The sequence below is a fragment of the Malus sylvestris genome, chromosome 14 (genome assembly GCF_916048215.2).
Source record: "Malus sylvestris chromosome 14, drMalSylv7.2, whole genome shotgun sequence".
NCBI classification, from domain to species: domain Eukaryota; kingdom Viridiplantae; phylum Streptophyta; class Magnoliopsida; order Rosales; family Rosaceae; genus Malus; species Malus sylvestris.
In genome coordinates, this window is record NC_062273.1 from 29,022,675 (window position 1) to 29,038,336 (window position 15,662).

The window sequence follows — 15,662 nt, forward strand, 5'->3', positions numbered from 1 at the left end:
CAACTCAACATATAAAAAACATACTCAAGCTTTTATACATTTCCAACTGTAACTGTTATTACAAAAAGTCGAGGTAAAAAAAGAGAAGGTAAATACCAAAATTTATTGATGGTAACTATCATCACAAAAAGTCGGGGTTAAAAACTCTTATTATACATGAGATTTCGGCATTGAACATCCGTTTTATGAGCTTTTACCAGCAGCTTTGGCCAATGAAGTGAAATTCAACCTGCAAATAAAAGGAAAAGAAAACGAGGTTCGAGAGACACAAACATTACTCAAACGAAGACTAATGCACCAGTTTTTCAGCGTATTTCTAGCATGCTGAATCAATCACTTATAACTGGAATGAAAGGGTATTAGATTTTGATTTGAGTCGTTGAATACCTGATGATCGGCTTTCTCTGAGCCACAGGCGGAGAAGGGGTTCCATTTGAGAATGGCGCCATAAGTTCAGCAGGCTTCAAGAATTAAAACAAAAAAGAAAAAATAACTGTTAAAAGATTCAAAGAATAAGCACGTAAATGCGTTGGACAACCGAAAACACCAAGGCAGATAACAACACAGAATAAACTAGAAATGATCAGTTTTACCTTTCGATGTTCCAAAAATAATACCAAACAAAAACCTTAAGAAAAAAATATTTCACATGCAGCAGAATGTAGCACTCCACGAGGGAAGTAGAACTTAATTGAATGAAGAGATGAAAACATTGAAAGTTGAAAAATACGAGCACAAGTAATAGTTGTGTTTAACCTCAAGTTCCTCTGATCCTCCATTATATAAATCGGTGGAAGTGCCAGCTCCATTGCTATAACTTACTGGCGTTGCAACTGACACACTCTCCTCCGAAGCCTCCATTTGACCGACCTTCATATTTCCTGAAAGGTCCTTCACTTGATGTCTATATTCCAAATCATCTTCAAGCTCATCCACTTCTGGCAAAGCTTGGTGGGAAACACATGGACCGACCATAATCTTCTCTAGTACCCCTTCTTTAGAACTTGATGTATTCACAGCAGAAAATAGACTATTGACTGGTGGATTGCACCTTGACGATACTTCAGTCTGACCATTCTGATAAGGAATGTCTGCCGGGTTTTCTATCTTCCCTAAGCTAATTTTCACGTTATTATTGTCATTTTTGTTTGCATCGATACTGTCACATTTTGTGGAAAATGAACTGAAATTGCTGATAGGAGGGGTAGCCTCACAAACTTCATCACTGCAGAGATGTAAAGACTTGGCATCCCTTGAGTCAGACTCTACATTATCATCCGCCCGCTTTCTCTTCTGTCCACTATCTGATCCATTTCCTTCACATGATTTTTCTGCTTGAGCATCACCAGAAGCCTTCAGTTCTGAACTACGCCTGCTGTCCCAAGTAACTTTTGATGGGCGCAATGGTCGAACACCACCAGGAAACACAAAATTAGGAATGTTTCTGCGTTTTACATGGGATACACGGATCTCCATTCCAGGCTTCAATAACGTGTAATGGTTGACAGCATTCTTAAATTCCTCAACAGTTCCCCTTATGTCAAACTGCTCGCCTTCAGTGACTGGAACTCCTTGTTTTCGTTGTAGGCCCATAAAGAACGAACTATGAAAAGGTCTCATTCTGTCTGAAAAATCACCTGGATGCGGGTGACACTGCAGCATGTCATATGTGTACCTCTCAATCTGGAGATTTTCCAACACAAACAGATGAATAAGGATCAGAGAGGCAGAGGTAAAAAGAGAGGGGAGAGGGAGAGAGGGAGAGAGGGAGTGAGGTGAGAAAAAGGGAGGGGGGTGGTTGGTGGAGAGAGAGAGAGAGAGAGAGAGAGAGAGAGAAAGAGAGAGAGAGGGAGAGAGAGAGAATAAGTAAAAGGTTCACCTTCAGGGTTAGTTGACGGAGACGAGACTCAACCCAGCCTTTCCATTTTCTAAAGTCATCAGCATTTTCTGCACTGATGTCTATCTGTAAATAATTCTTATATGCTTCAAAGAAAGCATAAGACTCAAAAAGGGTATCCCAATCAGCCTTATTTGCTTCCATAGCCTGCAAGAACTACCAAATATCAAACTCGGGAACACAGAGAGAGAGTGCATGTGTGTGTGCCAATGCCACAATATTCCCATTATGCAGATTTTTTTAAGGGATACAATTCCACTAAGAAACTCGTCTACAGATATCATTGACAAAGACCAACGTCCAGCCCAATAGGTGTGCAACCCATGGCCATGATGACTTAGGAAGGAACCAAATATAGATTCAAACACAGGCAACTACAAATAGCGGACCCTCCCGTAGACCTTGAGCAACAAACAAAATTGGAATGACTTTGCTTAACGCGAACAGCAGAACTGGTATAATGCCCATGAAAAATCAACCATTTAAAATGAAAACTAGATATGTTACAGTCATGGCCTAGTTAATAAGAACAAGAATATCACTACTCCGCTTGGCCCAATGATTACAAAATACATGTCAATGAGGAACCTACATGTTTTTTGTTCGGAAAGAAGATATCAAAACTCGAATGGAGCATCATACCTCACAGATTTCATTACCCCTCTGAAACTCCTCTAACATGATACGCAAAGTACTTGCGGACACATTGTAGCTAGAGTTCATACTGGGATAAGCCGGAGTAATTATAGGCATCAAATGATACTTGTCCTTTATATATCTTCTAGGATCCCAAACCTGAAGTCCAAGAGACCCATCTTCAATAGCACAAAGCATGACTGGGTTTGGCCAACGCCACTGAGTATATACCCTGAAGAACCGAGAAACTAGCATATTAGGCAGTGCATTCGGGTAAAGTTGGCATATGCGAGCAACAAGCAATGCCCAGTTTATACCACCAAGAAACCCTGTAACCTGCTCGTGACAGAAACACACATCATAAGTAAAAACAATACAGTGAGAATTATAGAATAATCTAGCACATCAGCAATCCCCCACCATACATTTGAATAAACACCACGACACTTTGCCCATAACCTCATGCATCTTAATGTTGTGCGGAAACTCTGCAATCCAAAAGCTAGATACATGATGAGAAGCAAAAAGATGCTAAACAGATTAAAAACAGAAATCCCTATGCAAATAAGCTAATCATTGATGGTGAGAACCTGAATGTTAGGGACTAAACGCAGAATTTGGTCTGTAACTCTACAGCCATTGAGACTACGAACTGTCTGTTCATCTGCATTCTGTAGTATTGAGTCTTGTGATATATCCAAGTCCTGCTCCAAATGGAAAACATTTAAAACAAACGATACCATAGTTTTTATGGGATAATGCATGCAAAATTAAAAGATGAGAAGGTGTTCAATTGTTAATATAAAACTTCAAACATATAGCCAGCACTTACTTCAGGAACAACCCAAAGTGCCAGTTGTGCATAAAGAAGATCTATTGAAACCCCACTGAACTTAAATTTCATAACTGGGACGTGAGCATCAGGAACGGGATGCAACTCTGTCACTTCAGACATCTCAGACAGCATCCTATGTAACTCGCCAAAGAAATCTCCCTACACCAAAGTTATAAAAGAAATTGAAAGTTGATAAGTGATAGTGATATACTGCAAAAAAATAACTCCAACTTATTGCACAGTAAAAGGTAAGGCTGATCATACTTCTCGAGTTGCATGTCTAGGTCCAACACAGAGTGTGTCTATATCTGCTCCAGGGCCATGAACCTGACAATAAGGGGAAAATGAGAAAAAGAAAGGAATACGTGAAACTTCAAATGGGAAAAAATTAACTTAGAATAACACCACAGATTCCACGTCCAAATAGCATTATTTACAAGAAGACTCACAACTTATCAACAAAAGGGCACAGACAAGAAGAGACTGACCCATAATAACAATTCAGTCAAGATGTTACCCTCTTTTCCTACAAACTAGTAACAAATCAAGGCACACATAGAGAACACGAAGCAAGAATGGTGAACAACGACAATTCTTTCAAGTTTCAAGATTCCGGCTTATTATTATAAAGGTTAACAATTTGAGACAAAGAACATATTAAGAATTACAAGAAATTTAATGAGAGAGAAACCAATAAAACATTTTTCTTTCTTTTAAGATAAACAAAGTGTATGTTTCTGGTTAGGGTTCAAGTGTCACTTAATATACGACAATAACACAACTGAAATCCAGAACAATGCCATACAACAAGAGAAGTTTATGATTTGCATCTACAATCCACAAGCACTGTCAAAGGTCTTTAAGATAAAACTGTCCAACAGTTAAGACAGGCATTAAAGGACAATTGCAAACACAGAAACCCTCCATAGAGTGGGAAGGAAAAGAGGAAAAGAGCTTCATACCCCTAGCCGATATGAACCGAAGGTGAAAATCTTAGCATTTGCTTCATGCACCAATTGCTCGTTCAAACCCTTCGTCCGGCTAATTGTTTTAACCCACGTCTTCACAATCTGACTTGGATTTCAGCACCAATATCATACATTACAATCAGAGAATACAATATCAGACATATATCATTGATATAACTGGAGGAAAAGGAAATAATTGAACATGAACCAACAATGTGCAACTGATCAGCTCAATCACGAACACAACAATAACAACAGGAACATAAAAGATTAGTTCAACCTGGTCTAGCCTGCCAAGAACCTCCTCCCTACCCACAGCCTCTTCCTGACTCTCGTACAATCCAGCATCTTGCAAATACTGAAGAACCCACAAAAAAAGTAAAGTCAAAATTCAGCAAAACCTCAGCTAAACACCCAAAATTCAGCTATGAATCATAAAAACATCAATCAAACCACAACCTTTTCGAGTTCTCGAGTTTTGATCACATCATACTCCGTCGGACCGCCCAGAGAAATGGGCTCTGTAATGCCTAACCGCTGCCCATTATTTCGGTTGCTTAATGCAGGGCTCCCCATTTACAATGTGAATAAAAGTTCGATTTTTTGTATATACTTACATATCAGAATACATGGGAATTGGGGTAGTGCAGTCAAGAACAAATTTTTATTGATGATATTTTTGCACTTTTTATTCTTTTCTTTTTTTTTTTTTCCTTCTTCCTTTCCAAAATAATTAAATCGTAACCAAACAAATCAAAAACAGAAAAATAATAATCAAGTAATTCTCAGTTACACATGATACTGGGTATAATCCCCAAAAGCTACAAAGGAGAAAAGACTGATGACAAAATTGAACAAACCCTAACCCTATATTTTCGATATCGCAATACAAAGTGTACAAATTCACCAATTTCCAACCCTGAGCCCTAACCCCAGACAGCGGAGAAGGAGCAACAGCACCGATTGACGCCCAGAAATTGAGTGGACCACGCCAAAAGTCTCCGGCTTTTCAGAACCGACGGTGTGGGCCTTCGGCGGTGGTCACCATCGGAGCCTGAGAATCATCGAGGAGAAGAAAACCTGGAACAATCGCGGGAGGAGGCAAATAGATAGAGATAGATAGCTTTCATAGAGTGAGTAGAAGGGGAGAGAGAACCCTATTGGCTTTTGGGAGATCGTATTTCGTCATATATAAATATATATTGCGTTTAGTTCTGTTTATGCGAATTTACTAAACAATATTTTTTTTTTTTTTATGCATATTCAAAACAAAGCTGTTTTTTTTATTTGGCTTTTTAGTTAAAATGGTTTGCATAACACATAACTTTAATCCCTTGAGATTTAAAATAATAAAAGTGATAACTGAGATTGTCCACCATCCATTATTTTGATCATTCCGTTTATAAACTCCGTTAAGTTGAGGGAATAACACATAATTTTGCTTTCTAAGATAATGAATGGTAGACAATCTTAGATACCACTCCTATTAATTTTAAATCTCGGGAACCAAAGTTATATGTTATGAAAATCTCAAGAACTATTTTAGCTAAAAAACCTTTTTTATTATTGAAAGACGGCGTTATTCACGCTCCCTTTTAATTCACTTTTTTTTTTTAATTTCCAACCGTCGGATCAGATGAATTGAAGAAGATCAAATGACAAAATCAAAAAAGAGCCCCCCAAATAAATTAGTGTTGGCAAATAAATCTTCACAACCCTCACAATTAAGACATAAAAACATCAAGATGTCCATAGATAGATCTTTTTACAAAAGTTACATGCATAATTCATGAAGTTCCGAACTTCTCAGACACAATTGATGTACATACGCAGGCGCGTCCCAAATCAAAATGATTCACAAAGGCACAACTTTCCTCCTCCAGTTCAGCCTTTAGTCTTTGGACCGAGTACACAGAAACTACATGATTTTACAACAGAAGGGTGTCTGTGCAAGTAGCGAAGCAAGATCAGAGTGCCGATTCACCGTCCCTCCTGAGCAATTCCTGCACAGGAATAACTCGATTAAGTCACCGCTTAATCGAGAATGCAGTTTTACACGTGAATTGAATTGATTTTTCTTCTACCGTTTAAACTAACTTATGTAGAGGCTAGCATAGGCCGCCTCGTATCCTGTTACCGTGTGTGCATGTGCTGTGTGGTTCAAAACGACTTGGCTAGTTAAATACAATCCTTCAATAACTATATGAGTCGCCTCCGCATACAAGCATCTAAGGGTACCATTACCTGTTTGGTAGCTGCGATTGACTTGCGTTGCCTTTCTTTCTTCTCAAGCAAGCATTCTCCGCACCAGCTGGAGAAATCTTTCTGATATTTCTTCATCTCTCTGAAGACGGAACTGTAAGGAGATAGTTTAATTAGTATTGGCCTAAAAAGGTTCTTAAATCCTGCACGTTCTATATCACAAAAAAGGATTCTACCAAAATGCTAACGCACACCAAACCACGGTAAATTTAGGATTTCGGCCAAATTTTAGATAAACTAAGATGCAGGAAATTTATCAAAATCTATAGCTGCTTAAAGAATACCTTCTGCACCATAGAATTAAATTGATGCGATGACCAGATGTTGTAGCTCTAGCACCGTGCCGGTGACGGCCACGATGAAGCACAGCATATCCTGGAACATGGGCATAATCAAAGATCTCCTGCTTTTAAACAACATACTCCATCAATAAGTTTACAACCACCTATGAAAAATAGCAGGCATCAACTGTGTATAACTTTTAAGTTGCACGATATAGACAATAAAATTGAAAAAAAAAACAAAAGATAAATAAGTTTTAGATGGTAATGATTGGTTACCAAACACCAATATTTCAAATGACGAGAAGCAAATAAAGTTAGTCAAAACTGCAGCAAAAACATTATTGATAATTAAATTAAAAAAAAAACTCTAAAAGTGATTACATAAGGAATAATTAGTTCTCTCTCCATTTTTAAGAATAACATACCTCTGACTGGCTTCCACTATTTACATGTTTATCACATCGTGTGCCCCGAAAATACAATTCTCCTCCAGAAAATTGCTTGCCCAAGCACACATTCAAGGTCACTTCAGAGTCATCCACATGAAAACCTACAAATATGAAATCAATTTTATACATCTGCATTTGACGGAAAAGGAAAGATATACCGGTGGATCAGAGCCCAGTTTATACTTTTTTAGGGCAACCTATAAATTATCATATCACCAAAAACTATGCAGAATTCACACCATCATAAGTAATTGCAAAGTGATAAAGTTTGAAGCAAAATGAATCAAACAAAGAACCTACCCAAGTCAACATCCCTATTATCCCCATATTCAACAACAAAACCATGATGAGAATCCAAAGTTGCTCCACCAACTTCAGGATAGAACACTGCAACAAAGAATAAGGAAACAGATTGAAACAACGGATATGCCAATACTGACCATAAACCATAGCGAACCTTACAAATATAAATATTAAACTATAAAGTGAGGATATAATGCACCACCTTTAGATATAGGACGAATAAAAGACTCCACAAGCTTGTCAAGCATGGTTTCAAGGCCAAAATCATCAAGAACGGCGCCATATTTGTTCATTGTATTTGGGCGCATGATTTTAAATTTGGCTTCATTGACCCAATTTTCAAAATTCTCCACCTAGGCAGCAAAGAAACATAAAAGAAATAAAAACAAAAGAACAATGGTAAAGTCAAGTCAAATACAGAATGGCAGATAAGTCATATGCAATTACACGACAAGAAAACTGAAGGAAAATACCTCAGACAACAGAAGTTCACAGAACCGCGGCTGAAACATCTCAAATGTAAAGATCCCTGGTGAGGGTTCAGACATTATCCTTCTGAAGCTTTCCTCAGTATTCTCACTAACTGCCTTCAGAAATGCCGTAACGAAGGTGGCTGCAGGTTGCATACTGTATAACCCTCTATGTAAAGGCTGCACCACATGTCATTCAGTTTTAATATATCCCTAGTCAGTCACCCAACTTCAAAGAACAATTAATCCAGAGTAACCGTGTGTCGTTCTGTACCTGATAATTTGATATAATCTTCTGCCTGTACTCTCTATGTTTCTGAACCTGATACACAACATAACCACACAACATCAACTATCTCATCTTAGGTGAATGCAAGTCTATCACGAACTAGAATGGTGCACTATGTACCGTAAATCACATCAAGCTGTTCACTGAACATTTTTTTTATGCTGTTTACTTCTGATAAACGATTTCCGTAACCATGTGTATTTTTGTCCATTGATTCTCTTTTGAATTATTCAATCCGAAGGACATAAATATAAAGAGGCGTGTCGAAACCACTTCGTTTTACTATAAATATCCTTTTATACAGAGAAACATTTATAGGAAAATAAAGATGCACAGAAATGAGAATGGCTACTGCCAAAGCACAACCCCTCCTGCACACAAAATTTAAATTTGAAAAAATAAAATAAAAAAAAGGCTCAAGGGCATTTTCGTCATTCCGAATCACTTGCCCGTTAGAATTGGAATCTGCCCCTCAGCGAAACCCTAATTCAACGCCCAAATCGCAACAATCAGATCACAATTATCAAAAATAATGTAAGATAGAAAATTCCAAGCATCTTCAAGTCGCTTCCTTTTCCACCAAATTCCCAGCAACCAAACAGAATTTAACAAAAAACGGAAAAAATTTTGATAAAACATACTCTGTTGCGCTCTCCGGGAGGAAAGTACTTGAGCAGAATCTCCCTCATGAACTTGAACTTATCGTACCGGGGCTTCCCGAGCATGCTCGCCGGCAAGTACCGCTCGAGCGAGGTGAAAATCTCGGGGCTGAAATCCAATTGCATGTCGTCGTAGTTATCCGGATTGTGGTCATTGTTCGGGTTCAGCCTCAGCCTGGGTGACGGGGACGCGAACGCCGGACGCTTCGGTTCCTCCGACACGACGCCGTTCGCGGCCGCCGGCGTGCGGGGTTCAAGCGACATTTGGGGAGCGGATGGCGGAGCTGCGGAATCAGCCGGACGTTGGAAGGCGGAGGAGGAGCATTGGGGGTGAGGGGGAGGAGGGTAAAATGGGAATATAGGGTTTGGATATGTGGGGGAGTGGGGATTTCTTGTGGTGGACGTAAAATTTTTGGGGTGGGTGTTTGGTTGGAATTAGGGTTTGCTGAGAGTTCAGTCTCTCTCTGCACTCCAAAGTTTCCAACTTCAAGCTCAGCGCTTTTATTTTATTTGTTTTTATTTTTTTATCTTAAAAAATATATAAAATGGTTGGAGGTAGTTGGATCGATCCGGCCCAGCCCAACTTGTATTTCTCAATGGACTGAGACCAGCCCAACTTGTGTTAAGGCTGGTTTGGAATTGCTGTGCTTTAAAAAAAACTGTTTCTGCTGGTAGTGTAAGAATAAGCTCATTTTTGCTGCTTCATATTTTCAGCTTTTTTTCCACCCCAAAACTGTGAAAATAAGCTGTTTTTAAGTATTTACCAAACATTTTTTTGAGCTCAGCTTTTTTTGGTACCCACTTTTTATAAAAGCACCTCAGTACCAAACCAGTATTTAATCCTACGTGAACTTTTTTTTTTCTGCGCAAGTGGTTTCTTTGCTTGTAAATCGACCTAAATGTAGAACTCGTTTGGAAGTGTTTAAAATTTACGTGATCTAGTGGTATTTATCTTTACTCGTAAGTGAGAGATCTTATGTTCGATTCTCGCTAATAACGAATTTGAACCACATTATAAAAGCTCGTTTAATAGTGCTTTTAAAATGACTAAAAACAATCTTAGAAAAAAAAAATGTCTTCTTGTTCCATGAAGCACTTCAAGCGCTTTTCAGAATTCATTTGTGTTTTCCTAAGAATTGGCTCCAAAAGCATTTCATAAAAAACACTTTCTCTTTTTGTCATTTTAAAAGCACTTTCAAACGAGCCCGTATTCTGAAATCTTAGTCCAGTATAAACCCTTTTCCTTTGACAAAACATTTTTGCAGTTCATGCATGAGTTTCCAGCTCTCGAAGCCGTTTTCATGACTTGGAATGTAAGGTTCAATATCTTGCAGGCTCCTGTGTTGAAAATATCCTGCAAAACTCTGGCCTGCTTCATTTACATTCCTCGGATTGCTTTAGTTCCTGATCGCAGAGAGTTTTTGCAAAACTGGAATATCAAATCGGCAGAAGAACTGAATCAATCCGCAGAAGAATGCGAAAGAATAGAGTCTTGTGCTTAGAACCCGAAAAAGTTAACCGCAAGGGTAAAAGTCGGAAGTCGGAAGTCGGAAGGGAGAGCATCCTTCTTCTAAATGCAGTGAGAACAGGTTTAAGATTAAGCTAACGCATCTGAACCTGTAAACGAGAATTTGAGAAAGGAAAGCCTACTTCATCGATGGCGATTGAAACATATTATCAGATCCCGCGCACCCTCAGGCAACTGACAGAGATGTAAAGGATGCAAGACAATCAATCAACTGACTCACACACCTCAATCAAAACTCAACCATCAAGACGCCAAAACGGAGAAACTCAAACTCTTCACGACATTTTGAGTTATGTCCAAGCAAACTCAAATCAAACGCAAGAAATGAACAAAATTTAACGGAGAAGTATGCACAACGAAATTCAATAGATGTCTAATTTGTGCGATGGAACTCAATATCTAATCCTTTTGACAAAGCAAGAAACGCAAAATAACATCATCTCCATTGGCACGCAAACTTAACACGACAAACTAATTAGATGCATATAAATGGGCAAAGGTAGGTTACATAACATCCGCCTAGCAAGCGCAAAAACAAAGTTCAAATCCAAAGTAAACATCCAGAACCAATACCAAAATTCGGAACAGAAATCCACCTCGAATGAAATAGACTGCAACAGATGAAATATCAAATATCGAAATCTATCTTACAGTGACAATGTCATCAATCTTCAAAATCATTCGCACGCACTCGGTGGCCAGAGTGATGGCACTTGTGCTGACGAGCAATGGCTGCACCACATTCTCCTCCAAGATGTTGGTAATCTGCCCCTTCCTCACATTAATCCCGGTGTTGATCTCTCCCTGCGCGTGGCGATTCCTCAGCTCAGTCACAATCGAAATTGGGTTCAACCCGGCATTCTCTGCCAGTGTATAGGGAACAACCTCGAGCGCCTCAGCAAACGACTTCACACAATAACCCTCCATCCCCTGCAGCACCTTAGCCCACGCCCCCAACTGCCTCGACAGCTCAATCTCTGGTGCACCGCCACCTGCAATCAAAAACCTCTTGCTCACCAAACACCTCACCACACAAAGAGCATCGTGCAGGCTCCGCTCCGCCTCATCTAGCACCAGCTGATTCGAGCCGCGAACCAGTACGGTGGTGGTCCGACCCATGTTCTGAATCCCTGTGATCTTCACAATCTTCCCATCACCAAGCGAAACCTCCTCAACCATATCAGCATACCCCAGTTTCTCGGCCCGGAAATGCTCGATATTCGCAATGGGTAAGCAATTCAGAGTCTTGGTGATGAACTCAATCTCATCTCTCTCCACATCCTTGATCACCAAGATCTTCGCTTTCGCCAAGTAATGCAAGGACAAATCAGTAACTGCATCTCTCAGAATACTCTTCTGAATCAGCAAAACGTTGCATCCAGTAGCCTTGATCTTCTTGATCATACCCAGAATGTAATTCCTCTCTTCCTTCAGAATCCTATCCATCTGAGTATAATCCGAGACGACAATGCTCTGCTCAATATCGGTTTTCGGAGGCGAAATCTGGAACTGAATCACAGCAATCTTGGCATTCTCCATCCTCGTCGGCCCACCGGCGGCGTGACTCGCCTTCTTATCGAAAACAAGTCCCTTCACCATCTCAGTATCGTCGACAGTTCCTCCGAGCTTCTTCACGATCCTGATATCCCTAAGGTCCACTATCTCCGGCTTCGCCGGGTCCACCACGGAGAGCACGGCGTCCACGGCCATCGGTGCGAGCAGAGTCGAGTACTGGCTCACCACCTTGCTGTTGAGCGATGTGCTTGCAGACTTTACCAGCGAATCGCGGTCTGTGAGCTCAACGGGGACGGCCATGGCGGTCAAGATGTCTACCGCTTTGGTGGACGCCTTGTGGAGAGAGTCAGAGATCACAGTCGGGTGGATGCCGTGTGACAGAAGGACCTGGCACTGTTTCAGGAGTGCGCCGGCAATGACGACGACGGTGGTGGTTCCATCTCCGGCGGCAGCATCCTGGGACTTAGAAAGCTCGACGAGCATTTTGGCGGCGGGTTGGAGGACCTCCATCTTGTTAAGAATCGTGGCGCCGTCGTTGGTGATGATAACCTCGCCGTTAGCGGTGGAGATCATCTTGTCCATACCCTTGGGTCCCAGGCTGGTTCGGACGGCATCGGCAACGGCTCGAGCGGCGGTGCTGTTGGCCTGGCGGATGTCCTCCTTGCGCTTGTTGTCGACATAGGACTCGGTCTTGGAGGAGCGCGGTTGGGAGATCACTGCCGGTGAAGCCATGGATGCTGGGATCGACGGAACCCTAACCCTAACCCTAACGGAAAGTTCAGAGGTCGGTGGGGGGTATCGGGGTGAAAGACGCTAACTTGGTAAGGGAAAAGGGTTTCTGAGTTCCAATTTTGAAATGGTAGAGAGAGAATGGAAACCCTAGAGTGAGTGAGATGCCAGACGGTGGGTTTTAGGTTATGAGGGGGAAAGGGAGAATGGAGGAGGGCTCTAGAAATTGAGTAAATTGTACAAATGGTCCCTCAACTTTAATCAAATTGGAGCAATGGTCCCTCAACTAAAAATCCATTAACATTGGTCCCTCAACTTATCAAAATGTGTAGCTATAGTCCTTTTCATCAATTTTGTCAAAATTTTGTCAAAATAAGCTATGTTGGAATGACCATATATATAATTAGGGTCCCTTAACTCATCAAAGTGTATAATTATGGTTCTTTTCGTCAACTATGTCAAAAAATTTGTCAAAACGAGTTATATTGGAAGGACCATTGCTACAATTGAGTTAAAGTTAAAGGACCATTTCTCCACTTGAATTAAAGTTCAGGGATCAATGGTAATGGATTTTTAGTTGAGGGACCATAGTTGCACGTTTTGATAAGTTGAGGGACCAAAGGTAATGGATTTTTAGTTGAGGGACCATTGCTCCAATTTGATTAAAGTTGAGGGACCATTTGTACAATTTCCTCCTAGAAATTAGACGAAAATGGCCTTACTGGAAGCAGACTTTTCAATGTGACCAGTATACGAAGTGGTGGACCACGTGGTACTAAACAAATAATGAGATATGTGTGTTAAAAGTTAATAACTTAAAAAATAAAATTCTCACAATTCTTATTAAAACACGTGGTGTACCACTTGTGTTCCCGTCATAACTAAAAATTTCTACTTATTGGGAGGGAGTGTTTGACACGCTCGTAGTTTGGATTGGATGGGTTTTATATAGGGGTGTGATATCTACACACCCTATTTTATTTCTCACACACATTTATAATTTTGGACCGTCGGATCAGATGAATTGAAAAAGATCAACGAACAGAAATTATCAAGAGGTGTGTGAGAAGTAAAATGAGATGTGTGAATAGCACACCTTTTTATATAAATGGTGGTTCAATCAATTTGATATGATTATATATTAACAGATCACTCGTTAAGAATTTAAGTAGTCAGATCTATTATCAGGAACCTGTTAATAAATTAGGTCATCCAAGTTGGGTTGTTATTCGGTTACTCATTAATAAGTTGGCCATCTTATTAGGAGGAAGTGTTTGACACGCGTGGGGGATGAATGAGATATGTTTTAGGGTAAAGTACAAAAAACTACCTCAACTATTTATCTCACGACACTTTAATACCTCATCTTTTTAAAATGACAATGTCATACCTCATCTTACGAATTTGTGCCAATGTCATACCTCCGTCAGTTTTTCTATTAGTTTCTCTGTTAAGTGCTGACGTGGCTAGATACGGGGTCACTCACTAATCCAACTGGATTAAAATATAATTAAATATATTTTTTAATAATTAAAATTTTAAAAAAATTAAAAACAATTAAATTAAATCACTCTCTCTCCATCCTCTCTCTTGCCTCTCTCTCTTCTCTGCATCCCTAAAACCCATTCCCACCCGACCCCCCCCCCCCCGGTCCCCTTCCCACCCGTCCCCCCCCCAACCTTCATCCACCACCCTCTTTCTCCCTTATCTCTCTTTCGCATATCCCTCTCCTCTTCACCGTAGTCTCATTCCTCCCCACTTCTCTCTTTCGCTGTGCCCATAACCCCCCAAACCCACCTGGATTTTTTCATCCGCCCTCATTTCTCAGATCTACCTGCAAGCTCCGACCTGCTTCCATCTCCCACTCCATTGCCCACCGCCGATCCGCCGTCGTTGCCATCTCTGAAGCTGTCAAGGAGAAAGGGAAAGATGGAGAGCTGTCAAGATCGGGGCCGACGAGGTTACCATCTTCCCCTAACCCAAACCCAGATCCCACCCCAAATCAGCCACTCCCATTCCCACCAGGTGCCTCTCTTCTCTTCCTCCGCCGCTCTCTCTATTTCTAACCTACAAGCATGCATAAAAAACAAAGCACCCACCAATCCTGAGAACACACCATTAACAAAAGTTCAAAAATCCATCTCCCAGTTTACCTCACTTTTCTAAGAAAATGGAACCTTCAGAATATCAAAAAAATTCATTTCCTTTCTCCCACATTTTCCGAGCAACCAAACAAAGCAAAACCATTCAATTTTTCCCAGAACAAAAAAAAAAAAAAAAAACCCAAGTTGATTTCACAAGAGACTCGGCAGCGGTGGTGGGCGCTGGATTGCTGCTGCGTTTTGCTAGGCTTGAAGATGGTGCTAGGTTGCGGAAGTAGATGGAGGTGGCAGAGGCGGTCCTCAACTTCTGCAAACCCAACGACGAAGTCGATTACTTGGTAATCATGGGGCGACAAGACTGTCAAGGATTCGCAGAAGTATTCGAACCCATATGGGTAGTTTGGTAAGGAAGGGGATGAGATCAATGGAGGGTGTGGGTACCCGGAGAGGGGTGAGGTTGGTGTGCCAGAGATCGGCGACTTTGATGTCGTCAGTTAGAATGGGGAAGAAAGTGATGGTCATTGGTGGATGGAGTCGACGATGAAGAGGATAGAATGGAGGGTGAGTGCGAGTTGCAGATGAAAGAAAGGTGGGTGGGGTTACAGATGAGAGAAGGGAGAAATGGGGTCGATGGGGAATAAAGAGGTGGATCGAATTTGGGGAAGACATGAGGGGGAAAGGGGGTGGATCCCCATGTAAAAAAAAATTAAATGATTTTAATTTTTTAGTTTTTAAT

The 15,662-nt window shown here is 40.7% G+C and overlaps 3 protein-coding genes across 3 annotated transcripts; all 3 read right to left on the reverse strand.

The window, feature by feature from the left end:
• Window positions 1-12: 12 nt before the first annotated feature.
• On the reverse strand, window positions 13-5,525 carry LOC126599839 (nuclear poly(A) polymerase 1-like). The gene is made up of 12 exons (XM_050266288.1): window positions 4,796-5,525; window positions 4,617-4,694; window positions 4,331-4,438; window positions 3,633-3,695; window positions 3,366-3,527; window positions 3,124-3,237; window positions 2,959-3,021; window positions 2,540-2,869; window positions 1,880-2,044; window positions 757-1,683; window positions 388-461; window positions 13-229 (listed from the first exon to the last, which is right to left on the reverse strand). The coding sequence occupies exons 1-12, from the start codon at window positions 4,910-4,912 to the stop codon at window positions 184-186; spliced, it is 2,247 nt and encodes a 748-aa protein (XP_050122245.1). The 5' UTR covers window positions 4,913-5,525; the 3' UTR covers window positions 13-183.
• A 535-nt stretch (window positions 5,526-6,060) lies between these two features.
• Window positions 6,061-9,554, reverse strand: LOC126600629 (2-oxoglutarate and iron-dependent oxygenase domain-containing protein CP2). Its single transcript, XM_050267229.1, has 9 exons — window positions 9,035-9,554; window positions 8,379-8,426; window positions 8,108-8,284; window positions 7,837-7,987; window positions 7,632-7,718; window positions 7,308-7,432; window positions 6,883-7,001; window positions 6,581-6,692; window positions 6,061-6,339 (listed from the first exon to the last, which is right to left on the reverse strand). Exons 1-9 carry the CDS (start codon window positions 9,314-9,316, stop codon window positions 6,304-6,306), a joined length of 1,137 nt encoding a protein of 378 aa, XP_050123186.1. The 5' UTR covers window positions 9,317-9,554; the 3' UTR covers window positions 6,061-6,303.
• Window positions 9,555-11,038: 1,484 nt separating this feature from the next.
• LOC126599838 (T-complex protein 1 subunit delta-like) lies at window positions 11,039-13,045 on the reverse strand. Its single transcript, XM_050266287.1, has one exon. The coding sequence runs from the start codon at window positions 12,825-12,827 to the stop codon at window positions 11,223-11,225; it is 1,605 nt and encodes a 534-aa protein (XP_050122244.1). The 5' UTR covers window positions 12,828-13,045; the 3' UTR covers window positions 11,039-11,222.
• Window positions 13,046-15,662: the final 2,617 nt, after the last annotated feature.

Coding starts and splice junctions, on each gene's coding strand:
- LOC126599838 (XM_050266287.1), bottom strand. CDS start 12,827: ATGGCTTCACCGGCAGTGATCTCCCAACCGCGCTCCTCCAAGACCGAG.
- LOC126599839 (XM_050266288.1), bottom strand. CDS start 4,912: ATGGGGAGCCCTGCATTAAGCAACCGAAATAATGGGCAGCGGTTAGGC. Junction 2,870..2,958: donor GTCGTGGTGTTTATTCAAAT/GTATGGTGGGGG, acceptor TGTCACGAGCAG/GTTACAGGGTTTCTTGGTGG. Junction 1,684..1,879: donor TCCGTCAACTAACCCTGAAG/GTGAACCTTTTA, acceptor GAAAATCTCCAG/ATTGAGAGGTACACATATGA.
- LOC126600629 (XM_050267229.1), bottom strand. CDS start 9,316: ATGTCGCTTGAACCCCGCACGCCGGCGGCCGCGAACGGCGTCGTGTCG. Junction 8,427..9,034: donor CTCCCGGAGAGCGCAACAGA/GTATGTTTTATC, acceptor GTTGTGTATCAG/GTTCAGAAACATAGAGAGTA. Junction 6,693..6,882: donor TTAATTCTATGGTGCAGAAG/GTATTCTTTAAG, acceptor ATCTCCTTACAG/TTCCGTCTTCAGAGAGATGA.